The sequence below is a fragment of the Gymnodraco acuticeps genome, unplaced genomic scaffold (assembly GCF_902827175.1).
Source record: "Gymnodraco acuticeps unplaced genomic scaffold, fGymAcu1.1, whole genome shotgun sequence".
Classification (NCBI taxonomy): Eukaryota; Metazoa; Chordata; class Actinopteri; order Perciformes; family Bathydraconidae; genus Gymnodraco; species Gymnodraco acuticeps.
Genome location: NW_022990701.1, coordinates 2,130,705 through 2,157,307, shown reverse-complemented (window position 1 = coordinate 2,157,307; position 26,603 = coordinate 2,130,705). Strand labels below are relative to the sequence as shown.

Here is a 26,603-nt window from a genome sequence, read left to right as displayed (position 1 = left end):
TGCAGGCGAATAACCTGACCCCCGGCTCGATGAGTGAACTATGGATAACTCAAAGAAAAGAAAAGTATCTGAGGAACACAGAGGGTTTAATTCTGCGTGGTTAGTTATATGCTTTCACAGCAAACGATACTGGCTTACCGGTATATTTGATATGTGGAGAGAAGTTGTCAAAGGTGCTGCCGCCTTTACGTATTGGAGGAAAAACACGGAAGAGGACGATCTTCAGTTCAATTCAATCAGTTAACTCTTTTTAGGGTGCAGCTATATGTTTTATTTATTTCAAAGTGGGCTGCTCAATTAATCATATTATAATCGCAATTACGATTATGGCTTGCAACGATTACATTTACGAAAACAACGTAATCGAAATAAAACGATTATTTTTTTATTATTTTTTCAAATACTTTTAGGTTTTTCAGTTGAATTATACTTAAAGTTCAGGGTAATCAACTGTTAAAAACATACTGTTCAACATTTTTTTTATCCAATAAATTGATGTTTTCAAATTAAATAATATATAGATAATTGTTTTTAATAATCGTGATATCAATTATTGACCCAAATAATCGAGATTATGATTTTTGCCATAATCGAGCAGCCCTAGGCCCATTTTAATTATATTCATTTTCTTCAAATGTGCAGAGGACTCCCCAAGTGCTGTGTTGATTTATTTTAAAGTTGGCCTCTGTATTTTTTTTATTCTCCTTATAAGAGTTATTTGTTTATTATTAGAGGCAAACAAACAGTTTTCTATAATGTAATAAATGCAAAAAAACTAGTTTTTGTCTATGATGTAACAATATACTTTATAAGCTATCAAGCTATCAAATATGTTTTGCGGCTCCAGACAAAAATAATTGGTGGAAAAGGGGGCAAAATGTCTCTTGGTCAAAAAGGTTGCAGACCCCTGCCCAAGGATTATGTTACAAAATGAATGATATGACTTCCTTTATATCATACTTAGGGCTGCAGATATAACCTATTATTAAGTAGGAAAACATTTTCTGCAGCACAACAACCAAATAAAAAAACAAGGGGAGAGGGAGTGATAGTTGACATGCTAATAATTTGACCTGCGATGTAGCATTTATGAAGCATACGCTGTTACCACTTAAGGTGCTCCGGTAGGGCTGTGCGATTATGGCAAAAATCATAATCGCGATTATTTTGGTCAATAATTGATATTGATTATTAAAAACGATTATCCATTTACTTTGAAAACATCCATTTATTGAAAAAAAAGGGAGGGTAGATGATGTAGATCAGATCCCTCTGCTGGCAATGAGACATACAGGAGGGTGTGGATAAATGCTGAATCACCAGTGATTAAAGCGGCTGTTATTTGTTGTCACAACAATCGAAAAAGCAGATTAACAATGACTTATCAGAAGTTAAAGTCTTTCTGTGCCTCTTGTTTCAGAAGTGTAATCACACACTGTGCTCCAGCCCCACATTGTCATGCAGTCTGTGACAGGAGTGACAGCACAGGAAGAAGAAATCATAGCTGAACCGCCTCTTCGTAAAACACTTAACACGAGGGGAATGGAGTTGGCCATGATGTTTTACTAGAAGTTGTAGATGGTATTTATTGCTTGCAGTGACTTTGCAATGCTATGACATAGACTATAATATAGACATCTTTAGACTTTGACATATTACTGAAAATGTATCTATGAATGTATTTAGTCCAAACAAGCACATTTACTTAAAAAATAGAAGTAGTTTAATGCCATCATAGATAGAATCGGAGGGATGAGACCCTCTTTAATGGTCACACATGCGGAGCACACAGCACTCAGTGACATTTGTTCTCTGCTTTTAACCCATCCTAGTACCAGGAGTCTAGTACTAAGAACAGTAGGCAGCTATTGTACAGCGCCCGGGCAGCAATGGGAGTGGGGGGGTGTCCGGTGCCTTGCTCAAGGGCACCACGGCAGGGCAGGAGGTGAACTGGGACCTCTCCAAGTAGCAGTCCACACTCCATATTTAGGTCTGGTCGGGGACTTGAACCGGCGACCCTACGGCTCACAGTCCAAGCCCCTACTGACTGAGACACTGCCGGACATGGCCCTGTTTGTCCTCTAGACTCCATTGTTAATAATAGCCTGTTGGAGTATTAAGATAATTTCAACAGATGGTGGTGCAAGTAAAAAACTACTTCAAACCAATTTGATTCAATTGAACTGATGACTACATTGTGCAATAGTCGTTCAAATCTGCATCAGCAATTACCCACCCTAACTCAGTATTCGTCCGGTTTTAATTTTAACCCATACCCAAGTTATAGTTTTCTTTCCCAAAATAATGCTAGATGCAGATATTTATATCATGTGTGATATAATACTGGAACATAATTGAACAAGACTTACGTGAGTGATGTTTTATGCCGTTTTATTGTATCGTATATATTCATATTTATGCTCGAAGGCTAGCTTATGTGATAAGGAAAAATGCCACAATATATTTCTAATTGGTCAGAGGTCTTAAAATCCTCCTTTGTAATGGAACAACTCATTTTTAGATCAAAAATAATAACCCTTCTGATTTTCTGAGATGCAGCCATTTTCTTTAACCTACTATATTATGTATTATATATATGGAGAACACAGAAGTCCCATGTGCTCAAAGAATACATATCGGCTAGTATGATAACAGAAACTGCATTTATTTTTTTTGCCAAACTATTTCTTCAGATTTGTTCTCAGGCACGCAAGAAAACCCTTCCAAGAGACATTCAACATTTCAATAGCAAGCACAGGTGTTTTAATCCAGCAGAGGTAATATAGAAGAGATCAGAGATAATAAACACATCTCGACAGACGGTAATAACCAAAGCTGTGACAGATTTATCATCAGCAGTGAAGTCTCATGACACGTACACTGCTTCCTCCAACACTCACAATGAAGTTTAATTCTTGCTGTTGAAGAGCATTTGTCTCTCTCAAATGTCAGTTGTTTCCTGTATTCCATGTCATACCTGAGTGGTGTTCTGTGTGTGTGTCTGAGCCTTTGATGGAGACATTGCCCTTGCTTATATTGGCCTAAATATAGCAGTTATTCTGAATTTGTTCCTGTGCACCTCTCACCATCTGACGCAGCTGTCAGGAAGGTTTGTCAGGGTCACTGCGCACGGCCAGCTGGCTTTGATGTTGAAAGTACACATTTTGTTCAGCTGTGGGTCCTGAATGCTTGGAATCCGGGGAGGTGCAGAAGACTAGATTGACATTTACCGGTATTTGACGGTTCAAGGGAGACATCTCAAATGTTAATACTCATGGTTTTGCTGTAATGTGCTATTATAGATTGTAAATAAGAGTGACGGTGGAAAATTCTCTACCTTTTCTTGTGACACACAAATCTGAATTAGGTTTGATATATTTATGTTTTGTTTTGACTGCCCAACACTTAATCCTCATAGTATATTTATTTTACCACGAAAAACAATGCAGAGAAAAGCAGAAAAACCCTCTCAAATAATAAACTGGAACAATTGTGGACTTTATTTAATTGAAACTTTATCAAAACAGTTGCAGATGAAGTCACTTAATATTGCAGCATTGGTGACAGCCTATTGGCAATGACTAGATGATTGAAGGTAACTCATATAAACATTAACACAAGCTTTAAGAAGTTCAAAGTACTGTGTAGTGAGCCTCAATGTAGCTTCAACAATGATTTATACAGATCACATAACAACTGAAAACCTCTGTCTGACAAGCTAAATAACCAAACAGTTATTTAAGTATTTGTGCATTTTATTTGTTACAAAGTGTCCCCAAGTAGCCATGGATCTTGTATCTGCTTTTGAGTCCTATTAGCAGTCAATAAGTTAAGAAACAAAACAATATGCTAATCATTTCACTTCATTTTAAAAACGCTTAAATAAACAAGCAGATCTGTAATGTATGTTCATTTATTAATATGGTTAGTGAGAACATAGGTATTTCTGTATACATTTATACTTTTCAAAACCAAGGCAAGTTTATTTATATAGCACCTTTCGACATAAGGCAATTCAAAGTGCAGTAACAGTAGTAGTAGTAGATGGATAACCTTCATTTAAATGACACAGTTAAAGGTCCCATGTGTGCTCCCATAGAGCATACGTGTGCAGTCCTGAAAACTATGATATATGGTTTTTGTGACAGCTGCAGGATCCATGTGTCAAATAAGGGCCAGCAGGTTGTAGCAGAGGATCAGTACCCATGTTTGGACCGAGGACGAGTCCGTCCATGTGGGGTTAGCTGATGTCTGTGTGCAAACAGTGTGCATGTGTAAAGGTGTAAACTAGAAGTAGCATTACAAAACCCTGGATGTTGTGCTTTCTGTGCGTGTGTTCACATGTCCCTGCTGAGGACAGATTTTGTTCCCAGGCTCTTGGGGCTGTTGGCTCGGGTCTCAAGAATGAGACGCTTCACCTCCTCTTCTTACTCGCCACACATCGAGCCAACGTGGTGATACTCTGGGTCATCATTTCTCCTTTTGACATTCTTTAAGGTCTCCATGAATCAATATTCAAACACCCCTGCAGCCCTGATGTGCAAAGAGTTTCTGGAGTTGAGTCAAAACTGAATCTAGATTTACAATCTGAGCAGATGCCTCTCTCTTCAAGGACACTTAAAGGGGCATGCATCACATGACATTTAAATGTGTTGAATGACAGATTGTATGGTGTTGGGTTGACATGAGGGTTGAATCTGTTGGGATGGGGCAGGTGTTGATATTTATATAATGTGTCGTATACATTAGCCTCTGGGAAGGCAGATTTGACCGTGGCAGGTGGGGAAAATCTTTTGGGTTGTTTAAGGTAAGTGTCCAAGGTCATAATGTAAGTATTCATTTTGGATTTGACACCCTTTGAACCGCTCCGCTTCAGTTAGACAAAAAGATAGTTTTGGTTTCCATATTTTGTATTTACATAACTCTTCAGAAAGAGCGTGCAATCACAAGTGGTAGATGTTATATTTTTTAGATTATGTTTTTGTTGTTGTGTCGAAATCATTTTGTATTTGACTGTTTTACTCTTCTCAGCTTTTAAATCTGGAATTAAGGTAAACATGTATTTCGCACAGCATGGGAGAGAGCATTGGAAACATTTTAAATACATCATTTTAATTCTTGATTATTACTAAATGTTTGTCGTATCACCTAATTAAGGTGTATTAAAAGAACATATATATATATATGTATATATTTTCCTATGTGATGAGAACAAACAGGAACATATCATGCCTGTTTTAGACTCTACGGTACACTGCTGCCTGTTCATCTTGGAATGAATTTGAACATATCACTCACTATGACTAATGACTCAGGCATTATGTGATCCTACGGGATTAGATGTCTTATAATGACTCATCAGAGACCTTGGTTGCAAGTTGATCTGCAGAACTATGATGGGCAAAGCTGGAGGAAACTATGAGGGCAAGAGTGCATCGACAGCACAGTGCATTGCCTCAATAAGACATTGATTTATCTGGAATGACATGAGATAGGAACAATATTAATACCGTGAAACCTGAACACCAAACTACTTGACCTTTTCAGCCTTTACCTCCATCATCTGGGCAGTTATATTAACATCTTTAGTAAGTAAAATGATGTATTTTACTCTAATCTATTAGTATCATCTGTAAATGTTCAGATGTCCTTCTCCTCTTCGTCGTGTCTGATCTTCAAAGCTCTTGCTTTGTTAATATTGATGAAGGGACATTCAAAGAGAGGGTCAGCTGCTCTCTCTGGTGCTCATTGGTTAATCACTTTGGGGACGCAATGACTTCAACAAGGTTGAAATAATATTTTTCTCCCGCTTTGTTCCTACAGCCATAAGAACAAAGAGTGTTATGGCATTGAGCAATATGTAGAATATGAATCAGTTATACTGCTCAGCAATATGCACTTTACTGCAGCCTGTTTTTTTACTGTTTGGTTTATTATGGTCCATTACAATTTATACAAATCAATTACATATACAAAACCATAACACCATTATATGTCATTACTTTTGAAAATCTGACAAACCAAAGCAACGTTATACTGAATTACAAGGTGGAAGCTGAGTACATAAGTTATTCTGTTAATTCACCAAAACGTTTTTTTTTTTTTTAATCCTCTTAATTTATGAAAATCTATAAAGAAATCTATTTAGTGTATTTAACATTTGATTTTCCTTTTCAAAGCTATTCCACAAATGAACCCTTTTAATTTGGATCAACATGTACAGACCTGAAAAATCTACATTTTTACTTAATCATTCACATCTCAAACATAATTCTTATTTTATTAATACCAATCTCATCCAAGTAGTTTTTACTGCAGCGCACAGGACGTCTCTCCACACACAAACACACACACGACTGTTCATTGCCACTAATGAATGTTTTTTTCCGAAAGGAAGCCTGTTTGTTGTAGGTGGCGTCTCCCACACACTGTCCTTCACACAGGCAGAGCCACAAAGGACCAGTGTTCTCATCCTCCCACATGAAAGCAACTAGTTTAAGTCACTACAAATATATTGTGAATCGTCTTCAGTAGAAACTCTCATTATGTACTGACACGCAGGCTTGTTGGATTGGTTACTGCTTAGCAGTATCCTTTCATCTTTTTCAACTCAATTCCAAGTTGATTGTTTTTTAACACCATTGCTCATCTGTCTCGGTTATCTAAGTTTAGTTTATTTGATATAAGACATAGTATCACAAGCAATACATATGTCTGAACATGCTAAGAGTTACATTTCAAGGTGACAAGAAACTAACAACATAAAACACAGTAAATATCTATATCATCATCCATACATGTCACTCAGAGTGGAAGGTCAGAATATAATCTTTAAAACTGACACAATTCCAAGTAAAGCCATAATTTAACATTATTTATTTTACAAGTTGTATTCTTCGTACACTTTTGGGAGCTTTGCATTTTGAGGTTCACGATGCAAAAGTACAGCAAAAAAGGATGTTTTTCGTGAGTCCTCCATTTCTCCCGCAGACAGCTGCTGATTGTCTTCTGTGCTGCCTCAGATAGGATTTGTGTTAATTGTGTGCTAATTGATGTCAAAAACAGCAGCCGTTGGGACTCATATAATTGCCCATTCAGTAGGTTTTGCTTAATTAATACTAAAAAAATAGCTCTGAATGTGTCGTAAAAGAGAGAGCTGTTATGGCGTAACATGTTTGCCCACCACTCTTGCAATCTCCTGTCAGCAGCCTTTTCTGTTTTAGGAGACAACAAATAGACATCGGCCAAAAGGAAACACCCTTTCAAAGATCCTGAAGTTGTATTATACTTTCAGCTTTCCTGTGCAGTGACAAATATATCTGCAGTGGCAATCAATGTTTGAGAAGCAGTCCTTGCTTTACGCTTGCTAAAGGTGCTACTGAAGTTTAATTATGATCTGGAAGTTGTGATGTGGGTTGGATTTAATTTGCCTTGCAGAATAATTTCCGGTTGAAAATATCCTTGGTTGTTTGATCCTGACACTAGCTGCACAGTCAAAGGCTGCCAGGGTATCGTTCTATTGGATGATATTTTGCAGAGCATCATTGTTGTCCCAGTGTTTGACACCAGAGGGAGGCAGTGGCCTGAGAGTCATGTACGAACAATAATTCATGGTGCTTATTGCAGCTGTGCTCCGACTGCACCACCACAGGCTTTACTCAGTAATGGACTGTAGGCTGTCTCACATGGACATCATCCAGCGGTGTGTGTGAAAACAAGAAATCATGTTGTATTTTTCTTTTCTAGTAATACCTCTGGTGTTTGGCAGGGATTGCAGAGTTATCACTTCAATCAATCAATCAATGTTTATTTATATAGCCCAATATCACAAATGTTACATTTGTCTCAGTGGACTTTACAGTTTGTACAAAATATCAGTATGACAATACGACACCCTCTGTCCTTAGACCCTCACATCGTACAAGGAAAAACTTCCAAAGAAAACCCACAGTTTAAAGGGAAAAATGGGAGAAACCTCAGGGAGAGCAACAGAGGAGGGATCCCTCTCCCAGGACGGACAGACGTGCAATAGATGCCGTGTGTAAATTGAAAAGATAATACATTTGCAACATAGGTAGTCCAAATGTTTGGAAATGCACGTGTGTACAACAGGAAGACGAATCCACGAGGATATCCATCCAGGACCTATGATCCAGGACCACAGCCACGACTCAAGATCCAGGGCTCGCGATCCAGGACAGAGGGGCGCAGGATCATCCATAACTCCGGATCCCGGCGTATATAGACACCAAAAAGAAAGACATTTGGGGAAGCTGGGTTAATCGGAACATGAGAGTACACAGGTATAGACAGAGAGAAGGAAGAAGTAAGATGTCCCCCGACAAACTAAGCCTATATCAGCAAAACTAGGGGCTGAATCTAATCAGCCCTAACTATAAGCTTTATCAAAAAGGAAGGTCTTAAGCGCACTCTTAAAAACGGATAGGGTGTCTGCCGCCCGAACACAAACTGGAAGCTGATTCCACAAATGTGGAGCTTGATAAGAAAAGGCTCTGGCTCCCATTGTACTTTTAGAGACTCTAGGAACAACCAACAACCCTGCATTCTTGTAACGCAATGCCCTAGTAGGACAGTAGGGTATAATAAGTTCTTTAAGGTAAGATGGCGCCTGCCCATTAAGGGCTTTGTAGGCGAGAAGAAGAATTTTAAATTCTATCCTGTGTTCTATAGGGAGCTATTGTAAGGCAGCCATAACAGGAGTAATGTGGTCCCTTTTCCTAACTCTGGTTAGTACACGAGCTGCAGCATTTTGAATCAGCTGAAGCCACTTGACTGACTTCTTGGTACACCCTGATAATAAGGAGTTACAATAATCCAGCCTTGAAGTAACAAATGCATGGACTAGTTTCTCTGCATCGTTTTGAGGCAAGATATGCCTGATTTTTGCAATGTTACGTAGATGGAAGTAGGCGGTCCTTGAAATTGATTTTATGTGGGCGTTAAAGGATAAATCCTGATCAAATATAACACCAAGATTCCTTACAGTCTCACTGGAGGCCAAATTAATGCCATCCATAGTTAGTATATCCTTAGATAATTTGTTTCGTAGATTCTTCGGGCCAAGTACAATAACTTCAACTTCAACTTCAATAAGGCAGTCTTGAATTTTATTTAGATGATTAATTTCATCAGGCTTGATTGATAAATATAGTTGAGTATCATCCGCATAACAATGAAAATGTACAGAATGATTCCTTATAATATTGCCTAACGGAAGCATATATAATGTGAACAAAATAGGTCCGAGCACTGAGCCCTGTGGCACTCCATGGCTAACTTTGGTTTGCGTGGAAGATTCATCATTGACACGTACAAACTGAGAGCGTTCAGATAGATAGGACCTAAACCAGTCTAAAGCAGTTCCCTGTATGCCAACTAAGTGCTCTAGTCTTTGCAATAGGATATCATGGTCGATAGTATCAAATGCAGCACTGAGATCGAGCAAAACAAGAATAGAGACACGTCCCTTGTCAGAGGCTATTAGAATGTCATTTGTGACTTTAACCAGAGCTGTCTCTGTGCTATGATGTGTTCTAAAGCCAGACTAAAAATCTTCAAATAAATCATTGTTTTTTAAGTAATCACACAACTGTTTTGCGACCGCTTTCTCAAGAATTTTTGAGAGGAACGGAAGATTGGAAATAGGTCTATAATTGGCTAAAACCTCTGGATCGAGGTTGTGCTTTTTAAGAAGCGGTTTTATCACTGCTACTTTGAATGATTGTGGAACATAGCCTGATAATAAAGACATATTCATAATATTTAATAAAGAAGTGCTAATTAATGGAAAAACTTCCTTCAACAGCTTAGTTGGAATTGGGTCTAACATGCACGTTGATGGTTTAGAAGAGAGAATCATTGAATTTAATTGTTCAAGCACTTGATGCTGTAGAGACAGTGTGTGGGTGATAAATACCCTTCATTTCAAATGTATGTACAATATTGATATTTAAATGTAATAAACCGCACCTGCACACTTGCCATGCATGGATCACAATGGTACTCTTACATAAATTCAAAGGCTGATCACTGCCTGTCATTTAGGCGCAGTAGGAGCATCATTTAGTTATGATATTTAATCTTATGAAGTCTATACAAAGATTTCCTATTCACACTTCACACTCTCCAGAGCTGTAAGTAATATCAGCTGCACTGAAGCAGCAGGAATAGTGTTGAATACATTTCAGTGCAGTTAATATGCAGCAGTACAACGTTTGAACACTGACTAGGATTCCTCAACAAATATTTGTACTGTATTTGAATACAACAATATCTGTTGACACTTTAAGCTAAATGAAAGATGAGTATGACATTAAGAATCAACGTTTTGATGACAAATATGCTTTTTTGAGATTGAGAATCTACGTTTGCTTTATACTACCCAGAGAAGGTCTACAGTTTCCCCCTATCACAGTATCTTCATCTGCATACCTTGTCATCTCAGTTGCACTGAAGGGCTGGGAGTGATCTGTAAGTGTACTGAGTTACTGGAAGCCAACATTCTTGACCTCTGACCCTCAAGGGATGGCAAACTCTATGACCAGGCAGTAATAGGGGTACAACGTATTGACAAATAGAAGTCTTTATTGGCAAATTATCTTGTAAAATAGTAAAGTGACCATTAAACAATTTTGCTTAACTATTAGAGTGCCTTTGTTCCTGGTATTGATCCTTTACGTCTTGAATACTGCATGTTTCCATCTACCCTTCGAAGCTACCAGAGTAGTCACCAGACGGTTTCAGTCTTGTAACAAGAGGTCATAACTAGGGATGGGTTTAAACGGTATTAAACGGGCCCCGGGGCTGAATTATTAAAGACCGTGGTACCGTTAAGCTCCGACGTTATCGGTCTTTTTATCGGTACTGGAGACAAAATGTATGTCATATGTATTATTGCTACACAAACATTATATTGCAGTTTTAGTGTCGCAAACTCCGTTTCTAATATGCAATAAGACAATGATTATTTTTAGTATTTTCGATCTTTCCAATCCAGTCGAGAGATCTCTCTCTCCCCCGCCCGGGGCAGTTTACACACACGCAGCTGCTCAGCTGCTACATGCAGCAACACACACACACGGAGGAGATGGCAGAGAGAATGTGCTCCGAGATGTGGTTAAACTTTACCCGTCTCGATGTGGACAATGCTCGTTACCAAAAGTGCAATAAGAGTTTAGCATGTAAGGGCGCACGAGCAATTTGTCGAAACATTTAGCAAAAGTGCTCCACATTCAGACGGAGGAATGCACCGGGTTCGACTGTCTTTCTTGTAGCTCCATCCACGAGTAACGTTTCCACGTCAGGTGTTATGTATGCTAGCAGCAACACACAGTTAACTCAATTATACAAACATGGGTTAATGATTAGAGGTAACTGAGTTATTTATTTTGTTAAAGTTTCAGCTATTCTGTCATCACATTATTTAATACGATTTGTTAAAGCATTGTTGTTTCTTTTGATGTGAAATATTATGTATTTAATTTAAATAAAAATAAATGTTAGTTTTGTTCTCAATTAGTTTAGTTAGTTTACCTTGTTTTTTTCTCCAAAAGAACCGATGAGAGTACCGTTAAAAGACCGGACCGATAAGCGGTATCGATAAAAGTAGTAGTACTGTTAAAACCTTAACGATACCCATCCCTAGTCATAACATTACCTTTCCACTGCACAAAGGGTTTTAAGAACTCCACAATCGTTATCTCCCTTTTCCACCAAAGGAAAACGTATACTTTCTTGGTCATGGGAAAGCTAACAGAAACATGCAATTTCTGACATTCCTTTACTTAATATATTTACCTGATCATTTCGAGATCTCTATAAGTCACTAGATATTGTCTTATTATGGTGCTTTTCCACTGCAGAACGTAGCACGGTTAAGCCCTTTTTGTTGCTTTTCCACTAGGGGTAGTTCCGGCTCAGGGCTACTTTTTCACCTTTTTTCTGGCCCTCCAAAATGGAGGTTCTTACCAGGCCAACAACCGGGCTAAATATGCTAAACTAGTGACATAAACACTCTCGACTGCTGAATGGTCAGAGAGAATGGCTGGCAGGGGGGCTACAACTACAACAAAATAAACATATTTTACCGTGATTTAATTGTAATACACGTTTCAAAATGATGCCGAAGTAACAACATACTGATACCGGTCTGCAGACAAGATGGCAGGCGAAAAACCTTTTAAAATGTGTGTTTTCTGAATGGAGATCGGATCGATCAGGCTAAGCTAACGTTGTATATGCTCCGACCACACTCACAACAACGGCCGACAGACATAATTAAACCAGCGACTGTATTCGCCATGACACAGACAGTCTGTGGTTTGTACTTGTTTAACTTTTGTCTAGTTTCTGAACAGATATGAGGAGCTGTGAGCTCTGTGTGCTAACAGTTAACGACTGATGTTTTGGTTTTGTGGTTCACATTGAAGATGACGTCATGGCAGTTTTACGCAGCGTCGCTCCGCCCGCGGAATAGCCGATCGCCCCGCCTACACTGCGTTACTATAGTTACTACCCCAGTAACTAAACTGTAATGGAAACGCAGCATAAAGTGAGCCTGGCCTACCAAGGCCTAACCATACCGTACTAAGCCGTGCTGGGTCCTGCAGTGGAAAAGCGCCATTAGACCGTAAGGTCACATAACTATTTTCTTTATTCTGGGTTAAATGCTGCATTACAGGAAATTGAGGTGATTTTCTGAACATACCACACTGTTCTAGCTGTTCTCTTATTTACCCACGTATCCATTATATTCACATTACTGATGCATTTCATATATATGAAAATCCAATTGATAAAATATTTTGTGACGGCACCAATAGTCAACCTTACAATAATGTAGCAATTTGGATATTGAGGTATTTCTTTCGTTATAACCCAGCCCTGGCTCCAAGGTTAATATTCTTGCAAGGCTTGCAACTTAACGAGTTTCTTGGCCTGATCATGTTGTAGCGCCTGGAACAGTGTGTGTCTCACATAGCTGTATGACCTATGATTAGTCTGAAAGCTCAAGTAACCCCACAAGGCCCGTGGCAAGTCAGAGACGAGCAGCTTTTCCCAGGTGCCTCATTGGTTATTTCACACTGCATGCGGACTATTGTCAGTCATAGTTTGGAAACTAAGTAGGAAAATGAAATGGTGATGTAATCCAATCAAACAAGAACAACCTTGTCTTTTGTCAGATTAGTTTTTCCTTGTTGCTTAGTATGGAAATACTTTGTTCTCTGTGTTGAAAGAAATAACTTTCTAGTTTACTTCTCATAAGACATAGGTGTGGTAAGGCTCCAGGCTAACCCCAAAGACCTTGTGCCAACAAAGGCCAATGTATGAACCGATTGCATCCAATGAAGTTGCACATGTGAACACACTGAACATATTGCAACTCATACATCTGAAACGCATAAGCAGTATATTCTGCTCTAAAGGTATGGGAATATTTAAATTCCACCCGTACGAATTTTCACTACATCTCTCGTTCACTTAGATTTAAGCCAGCACTATGCTCATATAAATATAAATCTTTTTATACCGAGGCACTGCAATCATCAGGACTCATTTTTAGAACTATTATTCCAGATAATAGTAGCAGACTACAAATGATAGCAACTTCAAGCCATGTTTTACTGATTGTGTGACCGTATGTTTAGAACGGACCCACCGGGATTCGACTGAGTCTGGTTTATATGCTTGGAATACAAATGAGGAAGATTATTGATATCAAATATCTACTAAGTGTTGCCTTGCTTGGACTGTTGTCATACTACAATGTACTGCTTATGAAGAAGTAGGAAAGACTGCATTAATAGTCAAACCACTGCTAATTTGGACAGCTGGATGTTCATTCAGGGATCTCTCTCTCCCCAGCCTCTGCTGTTTGTTCAACATGCTCAATTGGCTGAACAGCTGCCGATAAGGCGCCAACTTGCTCCAATTGTGCTGAACATACTGTAAAAACTGTGGGTGTGGGTCCGCCACAAACACTCAATGGCGTCCAGCGGCCTGGTGTGTCAGTCCTCTCTGATAGATGTTCTGGCTCTGTAATCCTCCTCAAACAATGGTGGATGTGAGAATAGAAGAGAGGTTAAGCCCCGTAGGTCTCCCTGTTACCATGTGTTCAGACATTTAAATGCACACAGAGAAGGCTGTCTCTTGCCACTTGCTCTTTCGGTAGATTTATCCATATTCATCATAGATGGTTGATGGTGTTCTGCTGCATATTCATTTTCTGTTGGAATCAGCCTTTTGAAATGTTGATTTTAACCTTTATTTAACCAGTAACAAAATACATTTACTCTAAGAACCTATTCTACAAAAGTTTCCAAACTGCAGCCAAATCATGATTTGAGACATACAAAAAGTCATATTAAACGTTTTCAACTCTGGCCCTAATACTCCCTTATACCTTATTTCATTATTCTGTCTGTGTTGCAATGTTAAAATGAAAATGCTTCTCACACACTTATATATAATTAAAAGTCAATCCCTCTGGACACTTGCTCAAGTAAGTCCTTGTTTTAGTGCATGTGTCACACATGCTAATATTGAAAAGCTGCGTGATCGTCTCCTGAAATATCCTCAGCCACTTTACTGACATAGACAGAGTTATTGACATTCCTGAACACCTTGGTTCATGGGAGAGTCAGAGAAGGTTAGCATAAAACAAAAATCCTAGCTTTACACTTGACAAATGTGATTCAGACCAGGATATAGTAATCTGCTGTTTTGTATGCTGACAGTTTTCAATGGTGTAAAGTTAACTGGGCTCAGTGGTGATGTAGTTCACTAAGTTGGGAGGACCAGAGGGGGGTCAGAGAATGACCACAATGAGGAAGCTCTCCGGACACGTGAGCTGCGTTGGACGACTGCTGATACACATCCCCCCACCGAGGGGTCATGAGAGCAGATTCCACGGTGCCTGTCTGAGGGGGAGAGGCTGAGTTGGTCCATCCTCTTTTCAGGCCCTGACCGCAGCTGCTCCGCCTGGCTTGAGCGCAACAGTGACCTCACACTCCCGAGATATTTTAAAGAGTGCCAGTCAGCAGGGAGATGAGTCCTGAGTAGGTAGGTGAAGTGATAGTTAGGTGCCTGAGCGAGCACAGTATTGAGACGTCTGGACAAGGGTTTTCAGGTCCAAGGAAGTTGCTACAGTGATTTGAGAAAAGTTATCGGCCTGTACGTGTAGTGGGCCAGGTTTCGGAGCGCCATCTGGGATATGATCCAGTAGCCAGCCTACTTTGCAATGCTGAGGCATTGCCATATCCCGCGTTTCTCGTCTGGTGGTCGGAGAAAGATGCCAAATGTTTCCTTTGGGAAAGAGAAAACTTCATCCGACGTGGAGAAGCAGCCACTTGCCGGGGCAGAAGCCAAGGACGTTGCCACGGAACCGTTACCCCCTCAGAAAATACTCAAGATATTTAGCATCAACATCATTGCCCAGGGTTTGCCTTTCTGTCGCAGACGGGTAAGTCTTGTACGTACCACCAGTCATACGTGTTGTGTTGAGCCACAGAACAAGAAAATGTCAAAGGTCATGTCTCACTTTCTTTAGAGAGGTTGATGGTGCTATGTGTAACTGCTGCCAATCCGAGTGAAATATCTAAAGTGTCGTCTTGAATGTCGAACCAATTGACATTAACTTTTACACTTTTGCTAACCAAATTAATGTTTTTCAGTTCTGCCGAATTTTTAAATCAGTAAAATCAATGGTCAGTCACAACCCCAAACACAACTTAGAATGCTTCCAGAATGCGGAATACTTCCTTTTAGTGATGTTTTGGTTGAACATTAATCAAAAAGAGTTTCGTAGTAGCACTACTATAATAAATAAAATAAAATGAGGCAACTTCTGAAGATACATTTGTCCTTTTTGTCGGATGAACTTGAGTAGTTTGCGTACGTTCGCGTGTCATGGCTCCACCCATGGCAGATGACCGTCACCGACATATAACCTTAAAAAGACCGTCGCCAATGAGCCTATTTTTAGGATTTTGGATAACGATACTATAAATGCACTATATCATATCGTTTTTTATAACTTTGCACTCTGATGTTTTGGAGCAAGTTGAGGTTGAAGCAGTTCCAAAACGTAAGTGATCTCCAACATTAGTCATTTCTTCCTCTCTGGCAGTAAATGAGTTTGGCTCTTAAGATTTGAAACATTAACGCTACTCGTATGAAAATTGTCCTTTGACACTACTGCTGAATTAATTCACCTTGGAAATTAATAAGATTAAATGCACATGTCAAGTAAGATGCTTCCCAAACTAACCAAGCACAGAGCTTGAAAGAAACACTAATCCTCCAAATGACTTTAATCTCTCCATGTTTTGTCACCGGCAGTCTACCGTTCAAAGCAACAGATTAAAGCCAGTTACTGCGCAATCACAACCTTTACAATAGGGAAAGTGCAATTTGATTACGTATGTGCAATAGGGAAAGTTCTGTACCTGTATGTTTCTTTGCCATGTGATATGTAATCTCTGTTCTGTATCTATGACTGATTGACCTGAATGTTTTATGTGTATTATCTCGATGCCCAAGACACATTTCTCCTAAGGGAGACAATAAAGCTCTATCTTTAGATCTGTATCTTTACAATTTAATTAATATGAATACAATTGAGAATGAATAATATACCAGATTTATTCAGACAAATCATTTATTTATAATGCCATTTGACAAGGCGTATTAATTTAATTACATAAAGCACTTCTTCCATTATGTAAATCTTGATTATTAGAATTTTTTTGTAAAAACATCTTAATATTGAGGTGGGATATTTGGCATTTCTTTCCGTATTTGACTAATTTTGCTTTCCATTTTTATTTATTTTTGCTGATGAACATGTTTACTTTTTGATACCCAGATTTTCTTCTACATGTGCATAAATAACCTTGTCAAGATGTTTAATGATCCATTATATGAATACAATCCTTGGTGAAATGGACACCAACTGTTCTTGTACGGCTGCATTTGACCTCTGAGTTGGAGCGGCGCTGACGGGGCTTTCTTAATGTCTTGAGAGATAGAAAGATAGGCAGTTAAAAATATCAACCTGAGGTCTGTCAGAAGAAAATGAAGATAGGTGTGGCAGTGAGGAGAAAGGTTTGAAATATCAGACTGAAATAGAAATAAGGATAGATGTCACAATGACAGGGTACTGTCAGCATTTCTCTTTCCTTTCAGGGTTTTCTCTCGGATCAAAGCGAGCCGCAGTGTGGAGCAGCTTTTTGTGACAAAGGGTCTATTATGGTGATTTAGTTTTAATTAGTGCTGTTTATGCAGTCGTTAAACAGGAGGTTCAAAGGATCTAGACAGACCGCAGGAGGTTTCTTTAGTTAAGCCAGTCACGGCTTCAACATGTCACATTTTTGATGCAAGGCGAGGCAGCATTGATATGGGGAAAAAAAGAGAGACAAAGGGAGAAACCGTCATTGGCGTTAACATTTAATGCCCATTTCCTGATTACAATCTTTACATAAGGCCTGTACACTTATATATGTTGACATCATACTTATCATCAAAGATGTTTTGTCATCACTTTAAAGAGTTGTCTGCTCTTTTAATTAACATCAAATACCTGCAATAATTACGACATTTACTTCGCTTGACTGCAGACTCTGTTTGGTTTGTTTGTGGAGATACACTACATTTTGTTTTAAATGATCGGTTCCACATCAGTCTTTCTGTTAACAAAATGTACACTTAGTATTTTTGGTAAAAGCAGCAAAGAGATGCGTTTCGTCTTCAGCTGGATAAGTGTTGACTTGACTGTTAAACAGGGAAGAACAAAGTAAAAAGCACAGTTGAGATAATGCCTTTAATCAAAGTGTTCAACTCTACCATCTGGATGCCATCGGATCAGTCTAAGGCATCTGTGTTTGTCCTCAGGAACACTTTTACTTTTGCTTATTTGCTTGCGTTGTTTAGAAAGTCGAGTGCATTGGAAATCTCTAGATGGAAGATAAGGAGGAACTTGGGCTTAAAGTTTGTTTGCGAGGTCTGTTTTGCTGGATGCACTAAAAGGAAGGTCCCACGAGGCGAGATCACAGGGTTGTTGCTCCATGAAGAGCAGGATGCCACGCGGGCTCTGCTGTGCGTGTGGCAGCTGTCTCCAGTGAGTGGCATAGCTGGGATTTCCCAGGGTCTCTGCGGGATGCTACCGACTTAAGTAGCCTAAAAGCCTTCAGAAGGAACAAACTATACTGTAAAATATAAAGTTTTTATGATTCAAATATTATTTTGTTGTTGTTTTTGTCATTTTACCTCGGCCAAAGAGGTATGTTTTGGTTTGTCGGAATTACGTAAAAAAAAAACTAGTTTTGGGAACATTAATGGAAGGGCCAATATAGCACCCATTACATTTTGAATCGGATCAGAATCAAGGGATGGAAACACATGCATTGTTTTTCTGCTTTAAATCAAAATGTACTATTTGACTTGGTTATGGGAGATTTCTAAGAGAAAGTGTCAAAATATATAATTTCTCGTACCTTTTTAAATGATTCAACCAAAACACCCAGCCCAACCTAGCGAGAAAGCCGCCAAGTCGTCAAGCTAGAAGTTTGTGATAGACACTTGCAATGAGTGCAAGGTAAGCAATCTGATTGTGAGAACCTTTCACAGTGCTGCGACGGCCTCACATACGGGATTTTACGTTCATATACATTCGCCACTCTTCTCCTAGTGTACTGGTAAAAATAGACCTAGGTTAACGTTCCAATCAAAATGTGACGAGGAAAAGCCACTCTGTATTTCCGGAGCCTAAATGGGCATCCAGCTGTTGCAGGAAATGGCGATCAAGATATAGAACATTAACCGCAGGACATTTCCACACCCTGCACTGCAGGCCTGTTGAGTAAGGAGATCTGGACCTGCCCATAGCAGCTATGTCTGTATTATCAGCAAGTTGCATTTGCTGTTGGAGCAGGTGTTGCGGGTGTGTGGCAACTTTTTTTAAAGCAAATTCGCACCTCAGCGGTTCCTGTGGCTCTCTATACACACACCTTATTAGAGCCTTAACACTACAGTATTTCAATTATTTGGTTTTTGCTCTGTTCATCTATTATTTGGTGAATTTTTTAGCCTTTCTGAGTCCGTCATTTTGAGAGAAATAGTCATCCTCGCCCATTGGTCTGAGAGGCATTTGTATCCACCCAGGAACTGTTGCTGCATGTGTATCCCCTGCTGCTCTACTGTTCACTGGTGGTGAGCCTAAAGTACACTTCCATCAGTAAATCAGTACGTTTACATGCATATTTGTTTCTTTAGTTAATTAGGAATCAGACTATCAAAAGGACATCAAGAAGCCATCTGTCACTATTTTAATTCACTACTTTTTCTATATCTATTTTTGAAAACATGCCAGGATACACCGAGGACATTCGTATTCACTTTCATTTTACTTGTCTGTTACGTGACAACCAGGGCGACATGATACAGCTCCTGATCCTGCTACTACCGAGTCAGATGATCTCGCATATAGCAGGTCAAGTGTTTGTCTTAACTATTCACATTTCAAAAACAACTGTTTTCCATCAACAAAACCTTGAAATCACCTCGGCTAATTAAATGTCTGCATCAATCGGAATCAGTAGCTTGTCTTGGCTGCTCTTTTATTTTTGTTTGTCTCATGTTTTTTGTTTTGAAAAAGATTGAACCTGTTGATACAACCTGTCACTGTTCTGTGATTATCTCTTCACATTTGTAAGTACTACAATGCTGACGGATAGTAGCTTTGTCAAATTAAATAACAAGACGGTGTTATCAGTAAAGCGAGTACAAAGAGACATGAATATTCGCTCAAAACTATTTCACAAGAAGCACAATTTAAAAGGTGTGCATTAGGGATACAGGAAATCCTCTGTGTTGTAATAACACATAGCAGCAGGACCACTAACAGCAACCACTACAGGGAAACTAGATTTGTGCAACAAGCTCCTAATTACAATCTTAACATCAGCAATGCACTGCAACCTTTTACGTGCTCCATATTAAGCACTTTTAAATATATCTAAGTCAATTAATCTGTTCAGCACGTCAGCAACAGTACATTTATTTTAAACTTCTCTGTGCTTCATTAATGATGCCGCGCCTACCTGACTTCCTCTATTCATTAGCACTCAGCGTTTCAATTTAGATATGTTTGTAATGCCATGGAGGTGCTGCTGCCTTTACTAATGTAGTTTTCTAGATAGCTGTTAAAAAAAGAAGGAAAATATGGTCCTGCGCTGCATCATGCAACACCACCACTCAGACCTGTTCACAGTTGTTTCCTGATTTTTGGATATCCATATGTAGAGAATTGGGTTTGACAGCACAAGAAGATCATTCATGTTATCATCTTTTGAAGTTCTTTTGCCATTACTGATGCAACACATTGAAACTAATTAGAGTAATGTTCACAGGAAGCTGAGCGGAGATTCCTTGGTTAGTTTGGTGCAATTTCACAGTTTTCTATTTTCATCTTACCGAATTATCTCCTGAAAAACTGGAACAAAATGTTGGTTTTCTTGTTTCTTTACCAAGTGGAGACACCATTGTGAACATTTGTTTTGATTAATATTTTGGATGGTTTGGAATAGTGGAGAAGTACTAGCTTAGTGGATTAATGGATAATTAATCAGTTAAGAAAGTCATTTGAGTGATATGTTTACTTTACGTTTTTCTGTTGTAAAGATTTGTACTCAAATGTGTCCTATGTGACAAATACAGAAAAAAAGGACAACTTTTGAAGACATGACATTGGGGTTTTCAGAAATTGTGATTTTAGAAAAGTTTCACTATAGTTTAAATTGAGAATTAGTTGCAGAACAAGTTTAGAAGCTGAGTCAAGGCTGCTGTGGCATTGTCATGCTGTAATTCATTAAACCTGTGTTCATTCCTTGCTGGTACCTTGGTGCATTTGACACCATTTGTTAAGCACATGCTCTGCAGGCATGAGTCAACGATTGAAAGATGGATCATTTCGTCCACTGGAGCTGAAGCCCTCTGCCTGTCCTGAAGTAAGGACCGAGCACAGCACCCTGCATGCCGCTGGATTCCACTGCCCTTGGGCTCCAAATAACACAGAGGGGAGGAAGGCGTCTGCCATTGGCTATTCTGAGAAGCAATCCCATTTCAGGGAGCACAGATCCAGTTAGCTATCTCCCAACACCCGATGAGCCAAAGGATTTCTATTTACCCTCGATTTGAGTGGAGACTCATACTGCACCCATAGCGCGTTCAGCATCTGACATTATTTAGTTGGAAAAGCATTCACTTTAATCTGTCAAGTTGTCTTTGTAATATTTTTCTCATGTTTTGTATTCAAATAATGTATTTAAAGTATTGTGATAACCTTTTAAATATCTGCCCATACAGCTTGTGTTCAACAAAGTCAAATCAGTCTTTGCATTTTGACTTTGAACGTGTTTGGTGAACTTGAGCCAATCTAAATACCTCCTGAGTTCATGCAGGGGTTGTTCAGTGTTGTGCTGTTTTTGTGCTTTACAAACGGTGTCAGCGGGCTGCGTAGCGATGTGCGCCCACCTGCCACAGGGCGGCCTGACGGCACTGACATTTCCCATGCTGTTAGATACTGGAGCTGAGAAACGATACACTCTTCCTTTGGGAAAGTGTCAAAGCTCCTAAACATAATTCAAGATAAATATCTGTAGCAAATTGTAACGTCCTAAACACTTTCACACATACAAATTATTTCATTACTCGCAAACATTTTGCTCCATACTTCAACAATATTGTACACGTTCAGTAGACTTGCATTTGAAATCACCTCTTGGGTAACCTACTCTTTAGTTCAACAGAATTCAAAGCTTTTGTAGTTGTAGAGTCAGCTGAGGTATTCTTTTATAAATCAAAACCCTTTTATCTGATTTAAAGGGCAACGCTCGGTGACAGCGCGCACACTCAAGCTCTTAGATGTTTGAAATATGTGGTGTTTGATAGCTGCTAACTATACAGGCCGACATTTCTAAGCTGTCCATCCCCACAAAACAGAATGTATCTATCGAGGGACTGCTCTCCCAAGACTCGCACTGCATTAACTCACACACAAACACTATAGCGTTATTTCACTTTGGTGGCAGCCAGCAGGTGTGTTCTCAGAGTTTTACGACTTTCACACATAACGTCTCAAAAGCTGGGACATTGATAGGTTGCTATTCATTTTGAATGGCCTGTCAAACACTAGATTCTCTTTTGAAATATGCAGGCGTTATAGATTCAGATGGAATTGAATGGGATTTTACATAGAAGCTAGTTTTTTTTGCCATTCAATTTGTATTTTTCAAAGGCCCTGATAATGTATTCTATGAATCAGTGTCTTACTTTGAGTGTGGTGCTACATTAGCTAGCTATATTCAAAATCTTGTGACAGTTGTTTATGTTTCCAGGAACTTGAGGATCAAATATGAACAAATGAAAAACACAAAGTCCGAAACGAAGCAGAAGGGTTAGGTTTTTTTGTGTTAAATATCTAAATAGATAACAGCCGTTGTTTAACTTACAGTTTGAGACTTTTTAATCATGAATATCTCATGTTACAAAGACAGGCTTAAATAGAATCTGAAATACAAGTGATTCAATGTGTGCTCAAGTAATGTAAAGGCTGCAGATCCTTCTTCCTATATACCTCTCTATAAAGTTTCTCTATCTCTGTGGGTGACACAAACTCTACATTTAGATTAGTTTCCTTTCTCTTGATTTGTAACCCGCTCACTTTAAAATGTGTTATTTCGTCTTTACAATTGGCCGCTCCACCAGACTGTCTGGACGCTCGCTGCTGTGATTTCCCTCTAGAAATGTGAACCGTGAATCACCGAGTCCGCTCCTTTCCCTCTCTGTCTTTGTATCAGCATTTCTCAGTGCTGACCTTCAACAAGCCGCCCCGTGCCTTTCACAGTGTCCTGCTCGCTGTAATCTGGCCATCAGTGAAGACAGCCTGTGAATGGATAGCTGACTGGCTGTAACTGATGCGGCCGTCTGCATAGTTTGTCTAATCTGTGTTTGTACCCTGCTGTCTGAGGCACACTGTGTGGTCTCCATGCTTTTCATGTGCACTTCTGTTGTACTGCAGGGTTGCCTGCACACTTCCTGCAGTCCGTGACCTCAGCAAGAATATAGCGTCTATTGTCAGATTATAGAAGTAGTTATGCCTCAGTTTTGTAATGCAGTGAAACGGTTATGAGAATGCTATTTAACAAAGTGTGTTGGGTAGATGTCAGATACAGGAAGACATATATTTATTATCACAACAATTATGTATAATTTAAAAACACAACGACAGGAATATTGGCAGAAAATATTACAAAAAACACGACGTTTGAGCACACTTAAAGTCAGATCTGACAGCAGCTTTATCTCTGATGTTCTTCATGACAAGGCTCTCCATATTGCTAATTTGTAAAGAAGTAAAAACCCTGAGCTTTCCCCCCAAGCCTTCACCTGCTGTTGATGAAGTATCAAGTGCCTCCTTATTACTTAAACAGCAGGTAGATGAAGGTTTGTAGGTGATTGAGTGAGTGTGCGTAGCCTCGCTGATGTCACAGAGATGTATTGTTCAGAAACTAAGCATACATTTAAATACTTGCCTAGCAACAACAGACTTGTATACCCTTCATAATACCTTCATTATAATACAAGGCCTGTTTGTTGGCCAGACAATCAGCTTTTTATATGAGAGAAACTAATAGAAACTATTGTTTTATTGAAAGATATTTGTTTCAGTGTATTCTAACCAGTCTATTATTAAATCAAGCAGTGTTGTGTAAACAAGTTATTTTAGAGGTGTTTTGATTTGACACATTTATATCTGAAGCACACGTTCTCCAAAGACACAGAACCATGAATTGTTGTTTAAAAATCTCATGTCACAAACTATCGTAAGAAATTGTTGCATGAATTCAACATAAAAAACAAGTTCATAAATCTATTTTGAGAAATATTCAGCAGAGCACCTTATTCATAAAATGACTTGGGAGGATTTGTTTGTCTGTTTAAAAAGTAGGACAATTTTATCCACAAAGAACAAATTCAGTGTATCTTAAATATTTAAAAAAGAGCCACATTTGCAGAAGCTTACATGTAGCTTACTTTGGACTCCAACACTAAGTCATAAGCATATTATATCTAACATTCAATGTAGCATAATTATCAATCAATCAATGTTTATTTATATAGCCCAATATCACAAATGTTACATTTGTCTCAGTGGACTTTACAGTTTGTACAAAATATCAGTATGACAATACGACACCCTCTATCCTTAGACCCTCACATCGTACAAGGAAACACTTCCGGAGAAAACCCACAGTTTAAAGGGAAAAATGGGAGAAACCTCAGGGAGAGCAACAGAGGAGGGATCCCTCTCCCAGGACGGACAGACGTGCAATAGATGCCGTGTGTAAATTGAAAAGATAATACATTTGCAACATAGGTATAATTATGACACTTTATTAATAAAACGAGGACCGTGTGCACCAAACCTTGAACATAATAACCTCTCCGAGATATTCAGTAATTCCTCTCGCGGCTGTTGGTGACCATTTTAAGTCTATGCGAGATACTTTATCTCATTCACCATCTGACATTGATTAGCAGCACATATGAGATTTGATGGATGATTGCCAGGTTGGGGCCATGACATCCATATTTATAATTTGTGCAGTATATAAATGACCTTGGCTCTGGTGTGCTTGTATCTCCAGGTCTGACACGTAAGATCACGTTCAGACCAAAAATAGCTCTCTGTTTAAAAAACCCACAAGGGGCCGCGTTGCCACAGGTACCGGTGAGAAAAATGAAACATGATCCAAGAGGTTTAGTCTGAGTGATAAATCAATGACTTTGAAGGCTTATCACATGCCAAAACACTGCACAGGGGTTTATAATACGATGAGACCGAATTTTACCGCTCCGGAAAGCTATCAAGGCGACGTTCATTTGATCCTCGGTTATGCAACCCGCAAGGTAAACATCAGAATTAACACGGCTAATTTCACAAAGAACCCAACCATAAATATACATTTGTAATGTGGCGCTTTTTGTTTTGTTTTGCCGGATGACCCTAGAGCCCCTCGGTTTCAGAGTTTCACTTCTAATAGGAAACATTACTGCTGGGGAATAATTTGCTTAGGTATTCAACCTTTGACTGACACAGTTCATCATTTTCTCTTTTCACTGTCTCCTTTCCCATGGCATAGGTCTACGGCCTTGGGTATTGGGTATTGCTGCTATCTCTCTTAAGGAGGGGCAGCTTGGGTGCATTGTTGTTGCCAGTTTACAACCGAGCACAAGCTGACATGAGATAGTTTAGGGACATCTAGAAGCCCTTCTTTTTAGGAACGTAGGTTCCCTGGCACACATTATTTTCTATGGACGACGGCTCTAGTTAGATTCAGGGTCCATATGTTTTTAGTCTCGCTGATAAAGAATGTTGATTATTACACTCCGAACTAGTTAAAACCTCGAACTACAGAAGAGTTCTTGAGAGTTGATGTGGCATCTCAACCGCGTGGTCAAACCGTGACATGTCTTGTAAATTCTCCGGCCGAATCTCCAAATAAACCGTCAGTGTTTTGCCATCAAAGCTCCAGCTCTCCATAGTGTCTCTCTTTGAGTCCTGACTCCAATTGCTGCAGAAGTTTCCCCCACACAGTCAAACACGTCATCTTCAGATTCTTGATTTTCTTTCTACTGTCTGCCCACATTGCATTAAAAGCTTCAAAATGGTTGTTTAAATTAGTCTTCCTGCGCCTTTCCAATTTTCCATTTCCCTTTTATTTTATTACTCAAATCATTAGGGCCTCATTGTTGCTGTGCGGAGGTGGATGTATTTATTTGAGATGTTCTCCTACTACTGTTAATGTGGTAAATCATAAGCAATAATAGAGACTCTGTGCTGGAATATTAATTAATGATACACTATACTGTTAACAGACAAACATCACATCAACCTACAGTATGGCCAAAGGATATCAACTAATATCAGGATCTTAGAGAGAAACAGTGTTAAGAGTGATGTGTTAATGACTGCCGCACTACAGCATCATACAGGATACTCTCCTATAACATCCATTAGAGGATTTTTCTTGCTGCAGTAGTTGGAAAGCTTAAAGCTTATTTCCTCCCAGAGTTCATACTTCTCAGAGCTTCAGCTCCATTAATGGATGGCAGAGAATAATACGCCAGCCTTCTGGCCTCTACAGAAATATGGCTTTTTAGTTTCAAGGACATACCTCTCCTTTGTGTCATTAACAGAACGATGATGTGGAAACTATAGCTCCCTTTCAGCCGCCCTCTTTGGGTACAACACACAGAGAGCATGGCTGCATGCCTGGCACAATATTGACTAATTTCACATTCAAGCTCTTGCGTTGACGACCCTTTATATCAAGTTAGTCGTTCTCTCTTCATGCGTCTGCAGTCCTGTTCTTTCTTGCAGTGATTCATATATTCCTAACATACAGATGCCTCTTGTTTTATCTCTGAGGAACACGCACGCACGCACGCACGCACGCACGCACGCACGCACGCACGCACGCACGCACGCACGCACGCACACACAGAGAGAGAGAGAACTGAAT

The 26,603-nt window shown here is 39.3% G+C and overlaps 1 protein-coding gene across 2 annotated transcripts in view; it reads left to right on the top strand.

The window, feature by feature from the left end:
* Window positions 1-26,603, top strand: part of fbxw7 (F-box and WD repeat domain containing 7) — a 137,768-nt gene that overhangs the window by 54,820 nt on the left and 56,345 nt on the right. Inside the window, exon 1 of one of the 2 annotated variants that reach the window (XM_034231256.1) lies at window positions 15,112-15,481. The exons of the other annotated variant lie outside the window; for it this stretch is intronic. Within the exon in view, the coding sequence (XP_034087147.1) occupies window positions 15,260-15,481 (222 nt within the window). The 5' untranslated portion in view covers window positions 15,112-15,259. Of the gene's footprint in view, window positions 1-15,111; window positions 15,482-26,603 lie in introns of those variants that run through there. 2 annotated transcript variants of the gene reach the window in all.